At 57.7% G+C, this 19,616-nt stretch overlaps 2 protein-coding genes across 5 annotated transcripts in view; one reads left to right on the top strand and one right to left on the bottom strand.

Moving 5' to 3' along the window:
- Positions 1-1,645: 1,645 nt before the first annotated feature.
- On the bottom strand, positions 1,646-7,305 carry UBALD1 (UBA like domain containing 1). The gene is made up of 3 exons (XM_047780621.1): positions 6,368-7,305; positions 3,051-3,113; positions 1,646-2,726 (listed from the first exon to the last, which is right to left on the bottom strand). Exons 1-3 carry the CDS (start codon positions 6,485-6,487, stop codon positions 2,373-2,375), a joined length of 537 nt encoding a protein of 178 aa, XP_047636577.1. The 5' UTR covers positions 6,488-7,305; the 3' UTR covers positions 1,646-2,372.
- A 5,201-nt stretch (positions 7,306-12,506) lies between these two features.
- The window catches only part of MGRN1 (mahogunin ring finger 1), a 54,910-nt gene continuing 47,800 nt past the window's right edge, over positions 12,507-19,616 (top strand). For all 4 annotated transcript variants that reach the window (XM_047780607.1, XM_047780606.1, XM_047780609.1 and 1 more), the window contains exon 1: positions 12,507-12,726. In XM_047780607.1, coding sequence (XP_047636563.1) covers positions 12,639-12,726 — 88 coding nt within the window. In that variant the 5' untranslated portion in view covers positions 12,507-12,638. The remainder of the gene's footprint in view (positions 12,727-19,616) is intronic.

Genomic DNA, 19,616 nt, shown 5'->3' with positions numbered 1-19,616 from the left:
CAGGACAATCCAGCCCCGGATGTCAGAGTGCCCAAGCTGCACCTGCAGGAACCTCGAGTCTCTTCCAGCCTCCGTGAGTCAACCCAGGACCTCCAGGTCCAGCCCACAGTGGCCCAGATGTCAGGTTGGGACATTCTCAAACTTGAATGTCCCCTGGGCATGTGAGAATCCTGTCAGATTCTTATCTAGGGGTCTGGGCTGGGACCTGAAGTCTTGCATCTAATAGGCTCCCAGATGCTGCTGCTGCTGGTCCGTGGACCGCTCTCTGAATAGCAAGGGTGTGGTTCACTTACAGACCATCCAGGGGCCTGCCTGGGACTTCTCCAGCCTGCAAGCCCTGGACCTTGCACCTGCCTCGTGTGGCTCTACCATGGACGGCCACCTCAGCGTCCTGCCCCAGTGGAGCTCAGGCACGCTCACCCCCAAGAGGCAGATGACCCAGAAACAGCTGCCTCTGCAATTTTCCTACACTCAGAGGGGGGTGTCGCAGCTTCCTGAGAATTTCCTTCCATCCAAAAGGGTTAAGAAACTATAGTGAAAACTCTGGAAGCCCAGGATAGCCTCACCCTTCTAATCCTGCCCCGTCGCACAGCCCCTCCCCCGCGTCCCCCAGAGGGACACACCCCTCCGGACTCCAGAAGGCAGAAGGGTGGGCTTCAAGGTGAGGACACACTTCCAGGTGCCACAGCTGGTCTTCAGTGGTGCACAGGGAGCAGACAGTGGTCCAGAGCCTGTCCGGGTTCCAACCGGGCGGAGGTGAGGCTGAATGGCAGCGTGGGGACCCCAGGGCGCAAGTGCAGGACGGTGGATGGCGTGTGCCGAGACCCCAGGCAAGCAGACCTCCTAACCAGAACTCTCCAACCCAGGCTCCATGCAGAGGCCTGGGAGCTGAGGAGGCTCAGGCCTCCTTCCTTCCTCCAGTCCTGCTCCTCAGAGGGGTGCGGGCCTGAGAGATGCCCTGCCCTGGGACAGGCTGTCCAGGGCAGAGTGGCCATCCCTGGCTTTCCCCACAGCAAGAGCAGGTGCCTGCCCCAACTGGGCCTGGGAGCAGCCAGGGATTCTGTCTGTTGCCCCTGGGTGGCTCATTTCCACAGTAACCAAAGGTTTAGCTGCAGGTTGGACTCTGACCAACCTCGTCAGTCCCTGCTGCCAGCTCCTGGGGGCTGCACATCCAAGCCTGCTATCTGAATCCGGGTGCCCTGGACTGTGCCTCCTCAAGGGAGGGGGCCCTGCCCCACCCGGCATGTTTGCTGGAGATTAGGCAGTTTCCAGCCTGCAGCCAGTCACTGGGGCCCTGAGACGGGAAGAAAGGTTCCTTAAGTGAAACCCAGGCAGACCGGAAGGCAGCTGTTAGCCCTGAAGGTTGGGATCCCTGTCCAGCTGGGCAGGGGGAAGGGTGAGGAGACAGAGGCTGGGGTTCTGGGAACATGGGCCAGGAACTAACTTCATGGGAAGGGCCTGGGGTGGGCAAGAAGATTCCAGAGCATGTTGTGGTTGAAAAGACAGCGACAGACAGGAGCAGCGTGGAGCCAGGCGGGACTGGGGGGTGGGCCTCTGCTCCGGGCTCTGTTGGCACCCTCCCCCTCCACATGGAGCCAGCTGGCAGCAAAGCTTAGGATTCGAGGCAAGACCACAGAGCCTGGCGGTGGTTTGGAACTCTTTCTTCTCCTTTGTTAAAAGGGGGAAAGGAACTGGGGACGGGGTCCCCCTGGGCTCTGGGGGGAGGCATGCAGGCAGCCCCAGCAGGCAGGTGCTGGGGGATGGGTGGGAAGAGTCCTGGAGTTTCCCACAATCCTTTTCTCCACAGGGAACAGCAAGGCTGGCTGCCCAGGGGGCCGGGGAGAGGGGCAGGGCCCTGGAGAGAGGGGCGGCGGCGGCGGGCGAGGGGAGAGGGGGTTCACTCTAACATGCAAAGTCCAGCTGCCCCATAAACTAGGTTGCTTCTTGAAGAGCGACATACATATAAATACACAGACACAGCTACACGCACACATGCGGAGAAGGCTCTGCATTCCCGAGGGTGGGGATCTCGCCCGCCGGCCGAGGAGCCTCCAAGGCAGGAGCCGGCCAAGTCTTCGCCTCAGATCCTCCGCAGCCCCCTGGGGCGGGGCGCGTCCTCTGCGAAGGCTGCTTGTTCTTGGAAGTTCTGTTCCCCAGCACCCAGACTCTGGAGCAGATCTGTGAAACTTGGGTGCCGCAGGCCTGTGCTGCCGGGCACGGGGGTGGGCAGCCTGTGTGCTGGCGCCAGGGCCCGGTGTCTCCCCTCCAGGGCTCCGGGGAATGGGGGTGCAGACGGGGTGAAGGGGGCCCGCAGAGACGTCCTCTCCCCCGCCCCAGGGGGCCTGGCCTCCGGGAGGGGGGAGGGGCCTCCCTTATCTCTCGGCCTCCATGGCAGGGTGGGCCCTGGGGTCCGAGGCGCCCTGTTGGGGCACCAGGGGCGGCCAGTCTGACGCCGGGGAAGCGGATGCCGGAGTCCACAGGGGCGGCTGCTGCAGCGGGTGGTGCTGTGGGCCCCCTGGGGGCGAGGCTGCTGTCGGCCAGCCGGGCGCCGCGAAGCTGCCGGTGGCGGCGTGCGGGAAGTGCGGCGGGGGCGAGGTGGCCGTGGCGGCCATGGGGCTGCCGCTGCCTCCGCTGTGAAAGCTCTCGGAGGCCTTGAGACGGGAGAACATGGTGAGGGCATCGGGGAAGTTGGGGGGCGTGGCGGGGGTGTTGGCGGGAGTGCACATCTGTGGGGGAAAGAGGAACAAAGAGGGAGGGGTGAGCAGCCCTTTCTGAAGGCCCCCCCCCACCTGCCTGCCGTGGGGGGCGGGGACCCAGGCCCCCCCCCCCCCGGATGCAGCCCCGCCCCTAGGCGGCCAGGAGCCCAGAGGAAGGGTGCACTGCCCGGGCCGGGATGGCCCCCTGTGCCTGCTGATCAGCCCCACGGAGTCCCGTCCCAGCAGCTCCTCATGGCCCAGAGCCCCTGGACCTTCCTAGGGTGTGGGCGGCCTCCCCCTGCCCCCGACTGGGAGACTCCTGCGCTGCTGTCCCTGGACCATGGGGACACTTACCATCTGATGATGGTGGTGGCTGTAGGGGATGTTGGTCTCCTGGAAAAAGGCGCTGAGGGCTGTCTGCAGGAAGAAAGGCCCATGCTTACCCTCAGGACCCTGGAGGCCCTGGCCTGGCAAGTTAAGGCAGAGTGTCTGTCATCCCCGACCCTCGGCCTCTGCCCGGAGGTGCCACCGACCCCTGGGCAGGTCTGGTGGGCAGGGAAGGCCCTCCCCTGGCTGCCAGGTGCTTCCAGCTCACCCCTACCTGGTATCGTCACTATAACGTGGGGGTTTGTCTCCTGAGGAAAGGCGCCCGGAGCTCCTACTGCTACTGTCACCAACTCCATGGGTGGCGAGTCCCTAATGCCTTCCTGAACCTCAATTTTCTTGTCTATGAGCCAGAAGATGGTGAAGGCCCCCAGGTGTTGATCGTCGTGACCTGCCCGCTCCTCTCAACCAAGGGACGCTGCCCCAGGGCTGGGTTTCTCCATGTGCACCACAGGGAGACTGGAGGTGGCCTGCAGTTTCCCCTCCCTGGCAGCAGTGACCTCCTTAGACCCACGGTTCCGCTGTGAGAGCCAGAATTAAGTAGGAAGGTCTGGTTTCGATCTCCCCTCCAGTCCTCGAGACTTCCTTGCGGGATGTTCTCCAGGTGGTAGAGCAGGCGGAAAGGGGAGATGGGCTTTGCACCCAGGACCATGAGAAGGAGGTGGGAAAGAGGCTGGCAGCCAGCCCCAGCTAGAGCAGCTCATCTAGTGGCTCTGGGGGGCTGGGGCCCCAGGGCAGCCTCCGCTGGCACTGTTGTGTCCTGGTTTAGCCCCTGCAGGAGAGGCGTCCAGGAAAATAAGGGAACCAGCTGCTCTTGTGAAAGTGCTGGGTGAGGGAGCCCGTCCAGTGTGTGAAGGGTCTGTGAGCAGCTCTGCCCTCCATGGCTGCCCCCTTGGACGCGCCCCCAGCCCTGTCTAACCCCCTCCCCGACTCCCAACACACCCAGAAACCCAGCCTAGTTCTCGGGGCTTACCCCAGGAGCTTGATTATTGAAGGAGATTCTGATGACTTTGGGAATTTCCTGCTGGAGATGCCCTACCCCAGTATCCCCAAATGCGGGGGTGGGAGCTGGGGGGAGGGCCCTGGGCTCTAAGCACCTCCTTGAGACACCCCTTCTCCCCGCAGAAGCCCCAAGGGACACACCATTCCTCCTCCAACAGCAGCTCCAAAGACAGTAGTAGTTGTGTGTGAGGATTCCAGGAGAAATGGCTGCCCTTGTCCTGCCTTCCTAAAGCCCCTCCAGAGTTGAAAGCACTCAGATTCCCCTGCCCCCAGCAGCCTTCCGTCCCCATTAACACCTGAATCACAGAGAATGTGACCCAAAAACAGGGCCTCCAGCTGGGCCAGCCAAGGTTGGAAGGCACAGAGGGGAGTTACCCACTCACTCCCAGAAGACCTAGGACTGGACTTCACACCCCATTTTCACCGCAGGTGAGCCTCCCCCCTCCCCCCGCATCTCCCTTTTACATGCTGTGAAACAGCGCCCAGGGTGCAGCGCTCCTCTCCTGGGGGCTGCCAGAGTCCACAGGCTGCTCCTGCCCCTCCTAAGATCAGCTTTCCCCCCGCCAGGCATCTCCATCTTCAAAGCTACATTTTCAATTCCTGTGACCAAGTGACAGCAACCTGGGCTGGTGCCAGGCTCTGTGGGCTGAAATTGAGAGAGACAGGTAGGGCCACTTCCCACTGGACACCCGCCTGCCCAGCCCCAGGAAGAGGGGGAGCCATGTATGCAGATGTGGGACTCAAGCAAACTGCCATGAATGTGGTTTTGCAAGTTTTGCCACATCCAGCTCTTGAGACAAATGGGCTGATTAGGGAGCTTCCTGCAGGGTGGGGCTACTAGGGTTGGGGGTAGGGGGCACTGGCCTTTCACTCCTTAGAGGTCAACTCACACCGCCCCAGACACAGCTGAGGAAACTCAGGCCAGAGGCTGGGATGTGTGCAGAGATAGGGCAGCCTTCCATCTTGGGATGAGAGGACCATGCAGGGGTCAGCCGTCCCTCTGAGCTCTCTGGTAGGAAAGTGAGCAAGATTCCTCTGGGTGGACAGGCCGCTAACTCCACAGAGTGTCCCAACCTTCAGGCTAGAATCCTGATCCCCATCCCGGCCCCAGAAAGCTGAACTCCAGAGTCCTCTGGCTTCCTGTCCCTCCTGCCGCCCAAATACCTTCTCTGAGCTGGGTCCCCATCTAGAGCCTGGGCTCCTAAGCCTGGACTGGGCACAAGACTCTACAGGGTGGCTGGGGCTTTGACCTTACACCTGTGAGGGGCGGAGCTCAAGGGGCTCTGGCCTCATCCCTAGATAACGTCCTGAGTTATTTCTGGGCCGGCTGACTTAGGGAAGGCCAGGTGGCCTCCTGGCAACACAAGCCCTGGGCACTAGTGCTCCGTGGGTCCAGGAGGCCTGGGGAGGTGGGGGCCAAGCTGGGGCAGCCCCACCTCCTGCCCAGCTGGCTGAAAACTACTGAACCGTGTACACGATGCCATAGTAGAGTCACTAGCCAGCACAGAGAAGGGAACCTGGACAAGCCTCTGAAGCAGGGCACACAAATGCCGTCCCGTAGCTGTAGTGTGCGCTCCGACACGCCACCTGTACACTCGTGTGCACATGCGTAAGCACCGTTTGCAAAACGGCGACCTGTGTGTACACGGAACACACACCCCCGCCCCGCACCCGTGCCCCGGGTGGACTGCGTGTTTACACGTGCCCACACGTAGCGTGGCGCGTGCGTAAATACAAATGCACATGTACGTGGACACGCGGCACCGGGCTGCCCATCCAACACACAGACCGTCAGACCTACACACGGCGGGCAGCTGCGCCCGCCGGCTCAGGGCTCCCAAATCCAAGGTGGGGGCGGCGCGGGACCGGCTCAGGCCAGTGCTGGGGCGTCCTTCTTCCTGCCGCCCGCCCAACTGTCCGTCGGGGCCTCGGCGCCGCCTCGCCCTGGCCGTTACCAGAACAAAACGCGGGGCGGGGGGATCCCCTCAACCCAGCCGCCGGGGCATGGGGGGGCGGGGATTAGGAGCCAGGCTGCCCCTCCCGCCCACCCGGAGCGGGCTGCGTTTCCGGGGGCCGCGTAGACACGGCCCCGCAGCCGGGCCTGACCCACACGCCGCGTGTGCGCGCTGGGGCCCGGACGCCGGGGCGCGCGACCGCCGGGACACCCGGCCGAGTGCGCGGGCCCGGCCCCGGCACAGCCGCACGTGTCCACACCGGCCCGCACACACCCCGCAGCAAGCGCCGCCAGGGGGTACGGACACCCGCGCCCCGGCCCGGCCACACACCTCAAACTGCCAGTGGGCCGCCTGTAGCAGCTGCTTCGCCTGGTCGGCTGCGCAGCCCGCCGTCAGCACGAACTGGTTGATCATGACCTGGTGCTTGAGCTCGTCCATGTTCACGGACATGGCGCCGCCGCCGCCGCCTGCCCGCTCCGGCCTCCCGCCGCCGCGCGCTCCTCCGCCTCACGCGTCCACCATTAGCGAGCCGGCTCCGGCTAATACAAATATTTACTGTGCGGCTCTGACTCACCGAGCCTCGCCTCACTCCGGGCCGCGGGGGGCATGCTGGGAGATGTAGTCCCGCGCCGCTTCCGCCTCGCCCGGACGGGAGCTGCAGGCCGGGCCGGCCCGAGGGTGTGTCTGAACATTGGGCGCCTTTTGCGTACAGGACCAGGACGAGCACGCAGCTCTGGGGGCCCCGCGCCCCATCCCCTACACTGAGGAGGGGTCCGGAGGCGAGGACTCCAGACTGCATGGGCGCAAACGCGGGTCGCAGGATATTGGCTAGGACCCGAGGATCCCGACCCCCAGGGTGGTTGGCAGCCCTCTGTGTTGAGCGGGCGCACTATTGGGCAGTGGGGTGGGGGGAGAGGTTGGGATTTTGGTACAAATCGACAGCACTAGGGCCGTAAGACCCAGAAGGCCTGGCACACAGTAGGCGCTCATATAAATACCCGTTCAGTGACTGAATGAATCTGCCCTTCAGAGTTCTGCCTAAAGTCACAGCCTCCAGAAAGCCTTCCGAGTCTCCCCAGCACAGAGTCCAAGCTCTCCTCGCCCACTCGCGACGCGGGTCCCTCCCCGGCCTGGCGCTCAACCAGGCTCACAGTAGGCTCGAGGTACGGCTGAGGAAGGGAGGGCGGCCGCTCAGGAGCCTAGGGGTACTCTCCGCTCGAGGTTCCCACTTTCCCACGCAAAATCTCGTGCGCTTTGCCGGAAATCTCGACTTTCAGACTGCGGGCGCCAGGACCGCGCGGAGCCAGTTCCGGGATGGCCCTGAACTCCAATTCCCAGAATGCTTCGGTTTATTTGCATCTTCAGTCCTGAGTGACGTCAAGTGAGTGAGGCCGCACCTTAGCCAATGGGCGGTCGCGCGGTGTTAGGACCTGGCCATATAAGGTAAACAAAGCTGGCCACCCAATGAGGCAGCGGCGGGGGCGGGCGGGGGCACGTCACGTGGATGGCGGGGGCGGGGTTGAAGAGCGCTTGGGGGTGGGGTGTTGCGGGCTGTGTTTACTGCTCCGCACGCTCGTCTTCCGGTTGACGTCTCAGATCTGGTGTGCGGGGTTCCTGGCGGATTCGGAACTGGCGGGAGGGGTGGAAGGCTCAGTCACCTCCGCCCAGAATGACCTTATCCAGATTCCTCCCGCTCCCTGGCCCCAGTTTCATTAGACGAGAAGCTATTTATTGGGTCCTTACTCTGTGCCTGGCCCCAGGTACAGAGAACAAACTAAAAAATGGTGGGCTGGGGGCAGGGGTGGGGGCATGCGTCAAAATTCCCAGGGACAGGTGTTCTCTTGTGGTGCAGCGGGTTAAGGAGCCGGCCTTATCACCACTGTGGCTCGGATTACTGCTGTGGCAGGGGTTGGATCCCTAGTCCAGGAACTTCCACTCGCTGTGGGCTTGGCCAAAAGAAAAAAAAAAAAATTCCAAGGGCAGATGTAGAAAGCTTGGGCGGTGCCCTCAGGAAGGAAACCGACACAGGCCCTAGAGGTGGTGGGTTAAAGGCCAGCCATAGAGGGCCTTCAATAGATCTGATCCAGTGTCCGCATTAGGGTCACTGTGTCTGAACATTGTGGAGACCAGATGGTGGGGGGGAGGTCGATTCTAGTTCAGGTGATGTCCTGGGTGTGTCTGGCTCCAGGGCAGTCCGTCTCTGCTCAGGGCCTTGTTGCAGAATTGGATTGAACAAAAGCACTGTCCCACCCTGGGGGCAGGTGCATGGAAGGAGGACTTGCAGTGCTCTCTGAAGAGCGCTTTGTGGGTCCCTGAACTCTTCCAGGGAGGGTTATCTTTGGCTGGTGGGAGGGCCATTGTGGGGGACTAGTGGACTAGACCTGGAATATCCCAAGTTATGGGGGCTGGGGCACTGGGATGGGGAGGGCGTGGGGGGGGGCGGAGCCCACCTCTTTGTTCAGTGGGTTAAGGATCCGGTGTTGCTGTGAGCTGTGGTGTAGGCCGACAGCTACAGCTCTGATTGGACCCCTAGCCTGGGAACCTCCATATGCCACAGGTGCAGCCCTAAAAAGACAAAAGAAAAAAAAAAAAGAATGGCCTTTCACCTTTACAAAACATCATACATGAATTAATGCAGCCAAAGCACTTGGCACAGCACGGGGGTAGGCGGCTCTGAATGGCCTTTCACCTTTACAAAACATCATACATGAATTAATGCAGCCAAAGCACTTGGCACAGCACGGGGGTAGGCGGCTCCTTACCACTGGGACAGCAAGGCATGGTGGAAGGTGAGCAGGCTCTGGAGCCAGACAGACCTAAGTGTCAGTCTCGACTCTGCCACTTAATGATTCTGATGTCAGGACATGGTCCTCCGGCTCTAAGCTTCAGTTTCCTCATTTGTGAAACCCAAGGTAAGACCTCAGAGCTCTCCCAGGACTGCTCTGGCAGATTAATGCCAGTGAGGTGCTTGGCATGGGCTTGGTGCTCGGAGCACCATTTCTAGCGCCCGCCTCTTTGCCTCCACCCGGATTGCTCTAGGGGACCCAAGCCCCATTTTACAGATGAGGAAACCGAGGTTGGAATCCAAACCTCTTTACACTCTTGACAGTGTTCAGAGCCCGTGGAGGAGAGCAGGCACCTAGTGAGCAGCAGGTGTGTTTCTGGCAAAGGAGGATGGGCACTGCCCTGGCAGGACCCACTGGGGGCTTTTCTTGCTTAGCGAGAGAGGGAGTACCTTCGCTCAGGTGCCTGCCTAGACCTGCCCAGCCCAGAAGGAGCTCTTCCAGGCCAGCCAGCTGCCTGGGGTGGGGCAGTGGGGTAGTAGGAGCGAAGGTCTGCCCTCTCGCCCCTTCGGCCCCCCAGCCAGCTTGTTTTCCCAAGGGCAGCAGGGAATGAAAAACAAGCTTGTTTGCAGCCAGGATCAGCCTGGCTAGAGGGTGGACTTTGGATTTCTTAGCAGGCTTGGATGGGGCCTGACAGTCGGGGTCAGTAGATGGGGGAAGGGAGGGATAAAAGGCATTTGGGGCAGTGCCTTCATCTTATCTGAGGTCCAGGGAGATTGAGGACCTTGCCAGAGTTGGAGGGCCCAGAGTCCTGCATTCCTTCAGTCACACCACGGATGTGGTTATCAGGCATCCACTGGGTCTGGGAAGACAGGAATGCATCAGCAGCAATCCTGCTCCCTCAGGAGGCTCATGAAGTCTAGACTTGAAGGACTCCTAACTAGGAAGCCATGAAGTGGGTCTGTCTTTATGACTCCAAGAACCAGATGCTGGCTGACGGAGGGGCCTTGAGGTCTGGGCCCTTATTCCTGACCTGACTCCTCACCTCTGCACCCCAACCCTCCTGCCTCCTTGACTCTAGCCACACTGGCCTTTGAGCCCATGGATCTCACTCAGCTCCGCAGGGCCTTTGCACATGCTGTTCTCCATGCCTGGAACCTAGGCTGACCTACTCCTTCAGAGTTTGCCTGGTTGGTTCTTACTTGTACTTCAAGTCTGGGCTTACATATCACCTCCTCCGAGAAGCCTTCCCTGACTCCCTTATCAATGGTACGCGGGTCCTGGTGTTTCATAGCACCTTAGTCCATTCCCCTATAACACTTTTTTTTTCTTTTTGCCTTTTCTAGGGCCGCTCTCATGGCAGATGGAGATTCCCAGGCTAGGGGTCTAGTCAGAGCTGTAGCCACTGGCCTACGCCACAGCCACAGCAACGAGGGATCCGAGCCACGTCTGCGACCTACCCCACAGCTCACGGCAACGCTGGATCCTTAACCCACTGAGCGAGGCCAGGGATCGGACCTGCAACCTCACGGTTCCCAGTCAGATTTGTTAACCACTGCGCCACGATGGGAACTCCCTACAGCACCCATATTTTGTATTTTTATACACTTGTTCACCTTTCATGTCTGTTTCTCACTAAACGTTCCATATGTGTGGGTTTTACCATTTAATCTCTATGCCTGGCTCATTGCTTTTTACATAGTAGCATGATAAATATTTGTTGAATAAAAAAATGAATCAGCCAAGATGTTGATAATAGAACCAGGATCAAATCAGAAAGGTCCTATCTCCAAATAGTGGGTGGAGAAGCACAGAACCATACACTTCAAGTCCAAAGCTCTATTGAGAGGAATATGTAATTAATCAGACATCCAGCCCATGGAAACGGCTGCCCTGGCCCACGATCCATAGGGAGGACGTGCTCTTAGGGTTGTTTTTCAGCCAGAACATCTGGGCCCTTAGTATCCTCCTCCCCTCTCCTCCAAACAGGGAGCCTGGTAAATTGGATGCCGTGTTGGTATATCTATTTATGTATATATGATTCAACAGTGTTATGTGATTCAACAGAAAGCCTTTTAAAGGAAGAGAAGAAAGGTCACATGGGATGGGGGTGTCTTCAGGCCCATCTGGGGGCAAGAGACAAGAAATCTGGCACTGGAGGGTACCTGTCTCTGGTGGGGGTGGGTAGGGGTGGCAGGAGAGCGTGGCATTAAAAGGAGTGGCCTGGGTCAAATTCCAGCTGTATTACCACTTATCTACTATGCAAGCTGAGTGGGATACTCCACGTCGCCTAGCCTCTTTCCCCTTCAGTAAATTGGGAATGAAAATAGAACCTACAACAGAGAATTAAAAGAGAGGATATGGAGTTCCTGCTGTGGCACAATGGGTTAAGAACCTGATTGCAATGCCTCTGGTTGCTTCGGAGGCACAGGTTCACTCTTGGCCAGGTGCAGTGGCTTAAAGGACCTGTAGGTTACAGCTGTGACTTGGATTCAGTCCCTGGCCCAGAAACGTCCATATGCTGCAGGTGTGGCCTTTAAAAATAAAGAGGAGATGTGTGTTTAGCCCTCAACACCAATGTCTAGCACATAGTGGGGGTGCAGTAAATGGGGATCTTGGGTGCAGGGCAGAAAGGTTAAACCAAGCTTCCCCAAGACCTGGATTCTCCCTCATAATCACACAAATCCCTCACCTCCGTTTTTATTTTTGGCTTTCCAAGTCTCCTGAAAATAGGAAGGTTATATTCTGGGTGGGCTCTGGCCTCTAGGAAGCTGTAGGGCTCACTTTAATGCCAACTGTGGTGAATTTACCATCTGAGACTCTTAGCCAGCCTCTGCCCTCCCAACACCTATCTTGGGGAAAGTCCTTTCTTCTCAGAATCGCCTTTTCGCAACTGAAAAGTAGGTGAAAACAGATTCTCATTTGGCCTGCTTAGAGTTTTGTGTGAATCAAAACCAAGAAAGTACATTGCAACCTGACAGGAGGCTTAATCTCCAACCTGAATCTTATAAACTTGTCTTCAGCGCCATTCCGGTGGCCCTCCCTCCTTTGTGTCTTAGTTCCCCTCTCTGTATAGTGCGGGGAGGTCTACTGCCTCTGCGGGGAGCTTTAAAATTATGTCTTCAAAGTAACTGTTCTGGACGTGGAGCTGGAGAGATGCCTAGAGTTTTGGGAAAGGTGCCTCGTTTCTCCCGTGAGCACCGCTCTGGGTGATTTGGGGTTCCGTCCCAGCTCTTTGCAGGTGGCAGGTAAGGGTCTGCCCTCTGCTGGCCGGGCCAGGAGATTAAATCCCGGGAAGTGGGGAGATCCATGGTAGTTCAGAGAGATTTTTTTCAGAAAGGAGTAAATGGAAGGCGTTGGTTCCTAGAAGAGACTATGTATTAAAATAAAATTATTAATAGAAGGCTAAGGAACTACGACGTTAGTCTTGTGCTTGGAATGCAGAGGGAGGGATAATTTGCACTGCAGTTGATGGGTCCTCCCCTCTGGGTCCATTTGGTTTGTCCCGAAGCGTTTGTCAACAACTTCAGCGAGCCTGGGCGAGGAGCTTCCTGGGAAATGTAGTTCCTAGGTGGGCCTCCCGCGCGGCCGCCGAACAGCGTCGGCGCGGAGGGGACTCCATTTCCCGAGGTGCCTCAGCGCCGGGGGGCGGAGGGCCGCCGTGGCGTCGGGCCCGAGGCCGAGCCGGGGGGGTGGGGGCTCGGAGGCCGAGCGCCCGCGGCTGTGGGCGAGTGTCCGTGCGGCCTGGTCCGGGCCATGACTGCGTGAGGCCGCCGCAGCTGCCCCTGTCCCAGCCTCGGCCCAGCCCGCCGCGCACCATGGGCTCCATCCTGAGCCGCCGCATCGCGGGCGTGGAGGACATTGACATCCAGGCGAACTCGGCCTATCGCTACCCACCGAAGTCCGGTGAGGTGCTGTCCCGCCCGGCCCTGGCCCTGGGCGCAGACAGCGAGGCGCGGGCTGGGGCGCGGGCCTCTCCGCGGAGGGTGGACTAGGAGCTCTGGTCGGCCCGCGGGCCCCTCTGCAGCAGCCCTACCCGGGGCTCCGCGCGCTCCGCCACCAGGACCCCGGGGCGTGGGTCGGGCCTGGGGCTGACTGCCTGGTCCCGGCTAGGTGACCTTGGGTCAGTCAGTTCGCCCCTGCGTGCCTCCACTCCCTCGGCTGCACACGGGGGAGACACTCAATAGGAAACCCCCAGGGTGGGGGTGAGGTTCAGGGGCGCGACGCTGGTGAGGGCTTAGCACGGTGCCCGGCGCTTCGCTTGTGCTGATAAAGTGGTCATTGTCCAAAGGATTGACATCACTTCTTCCCCGGTTTTCGCTTCCTTTGGGGGTTCCCTTCTTCGCTTCCTGCGAAGACCCAGCCAGTGGTTCTGGACACTCTCCGTGTCTTCTGGACAGAGGCTTGGCTGTCCTGTGTCCTGGCAGGTGTGCGTGGTGTGTGGTGGATGGTGGGTGGGCCCAAGGAGGCCCTGCTGCCGTGGATGGGAGAGCAGCTGGGAATCCTTAGTGGAGAACCTGAGGATGATTGGAGGAGATTTGCCAGGCTCGCCTGTGTCCTGTTTTGTGGCTGAGAGACCTGATCCTCCAGGGAGGAAGTGACTTTGGAGGAAGTGACTTTCTCAAGGTCTCAGGGCTGGATGGAAGTGCATCTGGGAGCAGGACCTGGACTTAGACTCCCAGACGGTTGTACCCACCCCACTGTTCTGTTTCTGATGAGGAGCATGGCCTAACCTGGAACTTTAGTTGGGCTTTCTCACTCTCGCTGTCTCCTCATCCCTTCATTTGCCTGGAGAGGAGAGAAGGAGGAGGATGGGGAGGGAGGACCGAGGAGAAGCCTTTGATCTGAGGTCGTGGTCTTCCAGGCCTCACAGCTGGCCTGCGGGCAACCCCCCGGCCAGGTTTCCTTTGAGTGTCCTCCAGAACCACCTGTGGGGAAGCTTGTTTAAGGTGCATTTCCCAGGCCCCACGTCAGACTTGCTGCCCCTGCCACTGTGGCCTAGGAACCTGCATTTAAAAACCTCAAAAAATGTTAGCTGCTGTAATGGCTTGAAAAGAAAATTAGAAAATTCTAACTGCATTTAGACTCTGAGGTGTCTAATTGCAGTTAGCAGCGGCTTGGCAGAGATAGCAAAAAGTTTAAGCTGGGGGAGTTCCTGTCGTGGTGCAGTGGAAACGAATCCGACTAGGAACCATGAAGTTGCGGGTTCAATCCTCGGCCTCACTCGGTGGGTTAAGGATCCTGCATTGCTGTGGCTGTGGCGTAGGCCGGCAGCCACAGCTCCGATCGACCCCTAGCCTGGGAACCTCCCTGTGCCGCGGGTGCAGCCCTAAAAAGATAAAAGACAAACAAAGGTTTAAGGTGGCACCTGCTGTTCTCTGGGATCAGAGCAAACTTGATATTTTTTCCTTTGGGCGTTTGGACAAAATCACAAAAGGCACTTAGAGCACCACTTTTGGATCCTACGTGGCAGATTTTGTTAATCAGTTGGGCCACTCTTGGCTACAGTCAGCCACGTCTCATCGATTGGGGCTGGCATTTGGGTGCCATGGGTCACCTCAGCTCTGCTGCCAGTGATAGCAAGACTCTCTTGGGCCTGTCGAAGCCAAAGCCTGTCCTTTCTGCTTCCTTGTCCCTCTGGTCACCTTGTTCCAGGAGGCAGCTGGGGACCTACGCAGTGCTTTAGTATGTTTCCTCAAGGGTGGGCTGGGGATGGGAGGGGGGGCTTTGAGATGATTTTAGGGACCCATGGGCCATAGTCCATTTATGAGAAAGTTGATCTCTTTTCTTTTTCTTTTTTTTTTTTTTGGTCTTTTCTAGAGCCGCTCCCACGGCATATGGAGGTTCCCAGGCTAGGGGTCTAATCGGAGCTGTAGCCACCAGCCTACACCACAGCCACAGCAACGCCAGATCCTTAAGCCACTGAGCAAGGCCAGAGATCGAACCCGCAACCTCATGGTTCCTAGTTGGATTCATTAACCACTGAGCCACAACGGGAACTCCTGATCTCTTTTCAGGTCTGGGCCAGTTTTGTTGATCGTATTGAATCGTTGAGTGCTGGTAGTTTTTTCTTACAGCTCTGTAACACTGTCCATTTTTCCCCCCAGCTTTATTGAGACATAATTGGCATATAACATTATGTAAGTTTAAGGTTGTACACATAATGATGTGATATGTATATTTATCAGAGAATGATTATCACAGTAAGATCACTTAACATACCTGTCATGGAGAGGGAAGGGGGAGGGCTTCTAAAAATCTCTCGTCAGGGAGTTCCCTCTGGTGCAGCAGGTTAAGGACCTGGCACTGTTGCTGCTAGGACGTGGGTTCAGTCCCTGACTGGCTGCAGTATGTTAAGGATCCTGTGTTGCTGCAGCTGAGGGTCAGATCCCTGGCTTGAGATGTTGAGGGTGTGGCCCCCCAAAAAATAAATCTAAAAAATAAGTGCAATAAATAATAAAGTGGAAGTGAACCCAACTAGTATCCTGAGGATGTGGGTTGGATCCCTGGCCTCACGCGGTGGTGGGTTAAGGATCTGGCATTGCCATGGCTGTGGTGTAGGCTGGCATCTGTAGTTCTGATTTGACCCCTAGCCTGGGAACTTCCATATGCCACACCTGCGGCCCTAAAAAAAAAAAAAAAAAAAATCTCCTGTCTGATTTTCTTTTCTTTCTTTTTTTTCTTTTTTTGGCCACACCTAAGGCATATGGAAGTTCCCAGGCTAAGGGTCAAATCGGATACAGCTGCTGGCTTGTGTCACAGCAGTGCGGGATCTGAGCTGCGTCTGTGACCTGCACCACAGCTCACGGCCGTGCCGGATCCTTAGCCCACTGAGTAAGGCCAGGGATCGAACCACATCCTCAGGGGTGCCAGTCGGGTTCGTTAACCGCTGAGCCAGACGGGACCGCCCCTGAAGGCTTTTTCGCCTTGTGACTGTTTGCAGGTGGCCTGTGCCATCACCCCCATCCCCCCGCAAAGCTGACCTGCTGCCAGTCTCTCCGTTTTGCCCTTTCTGCACATTTCATGTAGATGGGGTCGCACAGCAGGCCTGGTGGCTTCTCTTGCTTAACACGATGATCTTGAGATTGAGGCCTGTTGAGCTTCGGTGTGTGGTTATAGTACGTTTTCTTTATCGCTTCGCCGGTAAGCGCACCTTTGGCTGGTGTCCCCCTGTTCCAGAAGCTATCAGGAGTAACGCCGCCGTCGGCGCTGTTAGCATTGGTGTGGTGTGTTCTTTGATAAACTCCGAGGAGCGGCATTACCGGGTCATGTGCTAACTCTGTGTGCAAGCCTTTGAGGAGCTGCTAGACTTTTCCATGATGCCGGCTGCTCCATGTGACGTGTCTTCCCGCCAGCAGTGCGCGAGCCTTCCAAACCCTCCGAGTCCTTGTCCACACTTACTGCCCACCCTGGCAATTATAGTCGTGCTGGTGGGTGTAAGGCGGTAGCTCATTGTGGTTTGGATTTGCAGTTCCCTCATGACTGGTGGTGTTGGACGTCTTTTCATGTGCTTCGTGATTGTTTTGTGTGCGTGTCTGTGTAGGGGGTTGGCTCTTTCCTTCTTGCTTTAAAGGTTGGAGTGTCTTCTGATGGAGTTGTAAGTGTATTCCAGGGGTTCTGGACACTATGTTACCATTCATTTCTCTGATCTGCCATTGGCAAATGTTGTCTCCAGTCTGTAGTTTGTCTGTCTTTGTTTTTTTTTTTTTTGGAGGGGGTGGGGGTGCCTGTGGAACTTCTCTGGGCCAGCGTTGAATCCTCTTTTTAAGATTTTTATGGCTGCACCCACGACATATGGAAGGTCCTGGCCAGGGATTTAATCCGAGCCTCAGCTGCGGCAACACTGGATCCTTTAAGCCGTTACACCTGGCCAGGGATGGAACCTACATCCAGGCACTGCAGAGACGCCATCCATCCTGTTGCGCCACAGAGGGAACTCCTGACGGTGTCTTTTTTTTTTTTTTCTGTCTTTTTAGGGCCACAAATTCATGGCATATGGAGGTTCTCGAGATAGGGGTCGAATCAGAGCCGCAGCTGCCACGTTGCACCACAGCCACAGCAATGGGGGATCTGAGCCTCATCTGCGACCTACACCCCAGCTCACAGCAACACTGGATCCCTGACGCACTGATCGAGGCGAGGGGTAGAACCCGCATCCTCATGGATCCCAGTTGGGTTCATTAGCCGCTGAGCCATGCGGGGAACCCCCTCCTAATGGTGTCTTTTTTTTTTTGTCTTTTTGTCTTTTTTGTTGTTGTTGCTATTTCTTGGGCCGCTCCCGAGGCATATGGAGGTTCCCAGACTAGGGGTTGAATCGGAGCTGTAGCCACTGGCCTACGCCAGAGCCACAGCAACGCAGGATCCGAGCCGCGTCTGCAACCTACACCACAGCTCACGGCAACACCGGATCGTTAACCCACTGAGCAAGGGCAGGGATCGAACCCGCAACCTCATGGTTCCTAGTCGGATTCGTTAACCACTGCGCCACGACGGGAACTCCCCTAATGGTGTCTTTTGAGAAGCAAAAGTTAAGTTTTGGTGAAGTTCAGTTTGTCAGGTTTTTTAATGGTTAATGTATTTTGGAGTTACATCTGAAAGATTTTTGCCTAGCTCAAGTCCACAATTTTCTCCTTTTTTTTTTCTTTTGATTTTAGTTTTACCTCAGACATTTAGATTTTTGATCCATTTCGAGGTTTTTTTTTTTTTTTTCATGTGTGGTTTGAGATAAAAATCCGAGTTTTTGTTTTTGCATATGGCTATTCAGTTATTTCAACATCATTTGTTGAAAAGGCTCTTCTTTCCCCATCAAATTGCCATTACACCTTGGTCAGGAATCGCTTGACTGTAGAGGCGCGGGTCTGTTTCCGCACGTCCTCGCCCTCGGTCCCCAGCCGAGGCTCAGAGCAGGCGTGAAGGTGCCAGGGCCGAGGGAAGCCTGGAACTCAGTGGGTTGTCACAGGAGTGTGGCTGTGGGTTATCCCTCCTCCGGCATCACCGTTGCTACTTGTGTGTCTCACAGCAATGTGGACTGCCCTGCCCTGGTGTCCGAGGGAGGTCATGGTGGGGACAGGTCACCCAGCAGAAGTGTCGGGAGGGCCAGTCAACCTTGCAAGCCGCCAGCCCCGGGGTGGGGGTGCGCCAGCCGTAAACCTTTTGTACATCAGGTGCCTGTACTTTCAGAGCCTGTTCAGCCCCTTTGTCTCCCTGGAGCTTTGCCTTGTCCTTGTGACACTACGCTTTGGTCCTTTTTGGCAGAGGAACTAGAAATCAGACTGAGTCCTTTTTCTCCCAGCATCTGGGCCTGCACACAGCAGGTGTTTAATAAATACTTGCACAGCAAGCCTCTCTCCCCAGGGTACAAGCTGCTCATACTGGGCTGCATCGTATCCCCTGGGGTGTCAGGCGGGGGTCTGAGGGCCGCTGGGCCTGCCCCCAACGATGAGGGGCCTGAGGCGTGTGCCAGGAGGCTGTGGGCATGTGCTGCCATGTTGCTGGTGGTCTAAAAACCTCTGCTTGTCAGCAGTGCCACCTGTGTCGGATTTCTTTGTAGAGTGGGGGCCTGGCCACCTCTGGTTTATTTGGAGCCTGAAAGAGATACCCAAGGCAAGTGTTCTCGACAAGAGGTGACTTTCTGTGTCACCCAGGACAACCTCTGGCACTGGGACATTCTGGGTCCCTGGGCCCCATCACTGTCTGGCGGCAGTGAGCTTGTGCGCCCAGGACTGTGGTCAGTGGTGCTGGGGTGGGGATGGGGAAGGGGCCCCACCTGCACACAGGGCTCCCCCTCCTGCTCAGAGCACTGCACCTGCATGGCTGGCAGCGCGCTGCCTGTGCTTTTCGCGTAGGCAAACTAGTTCTCTGCTTCTGCTCAGCGCACCTCGGTTTGGGCTTTATCATTGTAAGAGCTGTATAAATTGGCTGTATTTTTCAAGCTTCCATTGTTATGTTTAGGTCAAAACAACAACAAAGCAATAGAAACAAAGCCCCTTTAAGTTGGCCATGGGGGCGAGTGTCTGAGGATCTGTTTCCCTAAAGGAGAAGCCGTAGGTTGCTCGGGGTTGGAAGCCTGCTGTGGGCACTTGGGCCCTGAGGCTGCTGGGGCTGAGGTTTGTCACTTCGCCTGGAGGTCCTGCATCCTTCTCTTGGCTCCTGGGCTGTTCTGCGCCCTTCCACTGGTTTGTCTCTTGGCCTTTCATCCTGTGCCGGACGCCGGTCGTGGCACAGAGGCCCTGCCTGCGCAAGACCAGAGGGGTGCTTGTGTTTTCTTCCTCACGATCAGGTGGCCCTCTCTGTGCTCATAGCACACTCTTCCAGAAACGGGGTGGCCACAGTCGGAGCTTAGCTGAGCAGCGGGAGCGAGCCCGCTGCCGCCTGAGTCCTGTGCCCCCACCTGCTATAGAGCCCCGGCTGGAGGAGCGCGGGATCCTGAGTCCAGAGGCCCCGCGCTTGCTCTCGGGCCCGTTTCCCGACTCCCCGGGGTTACAGTAACCTCTGGTCCCCTTGCACTTCTGCCTGTGAGTCCCCGGGAGCTGGGGGGGTGGACCCGGTAGAGGCCCTGCCCAGCCCGTGTTTCTCAGTGGCCTGGAAGCTTCCTGGGCAGGTTCTGCGCTTCCTGGATGACCACTGCTGCCTGCCTCACCTCCCCAGCCCGGCGCTGGCAGCCAGACATCCAGGGCCATTTCCCGTGGGTGTTTGCACGTGGTCGGGGGCAGCCGTGGCCTCCCGTTTCCGTGTCATCCTGCAGCGTTGGCCTCGGGCTCAGTGAAGAACGGGGTGATTATCCAGCTCTGCCAACT

This window comes from Phacochoerus africanus, chromosome 5 (assembly GCF_016906955.1).
Source record: "Phacochoerus africanus isolate WHEZ1 chromosome 5, ROS_Pafr_v1, whole genome shotgun sequence".
NCBI classification, from domain to species: domain Eukaryota; kingdom Metazoa; phylum Chordata; class Mammalia; order Artiodactyla; family Suidae; genus Phacochoerus; species Phacochoerus africanus.
This window is presented reverse-complemented; position numbering and strand designations above follow the sequence as displayed.

Excerpts from the sequence above, each read along its gene's own strand:
- UBALD1 (XM_047780621.1), bottom strand. The coding sequence starts at position 6,487 with ATGTCCGTGAACATGGACGAGCTCAAGCACCAGGTCATGATCAACCAG. Across the intron at positions 3,114-6,367 it reads CGGCCCACTGGCAGTTTGAG|ACAGCCCTCAGCGCCTTTTT; the intron begins GTGTGTGGCCGG and ends TTCTTCCTGCAG. Across the intron at positions 2,727-3,050 it reads GCCACCACCATCATCAGATG|ATGTGCACTCCCGCCAACAC; the intron begins GTAAGTGTCCCC and ends TTTCCCCCACAG.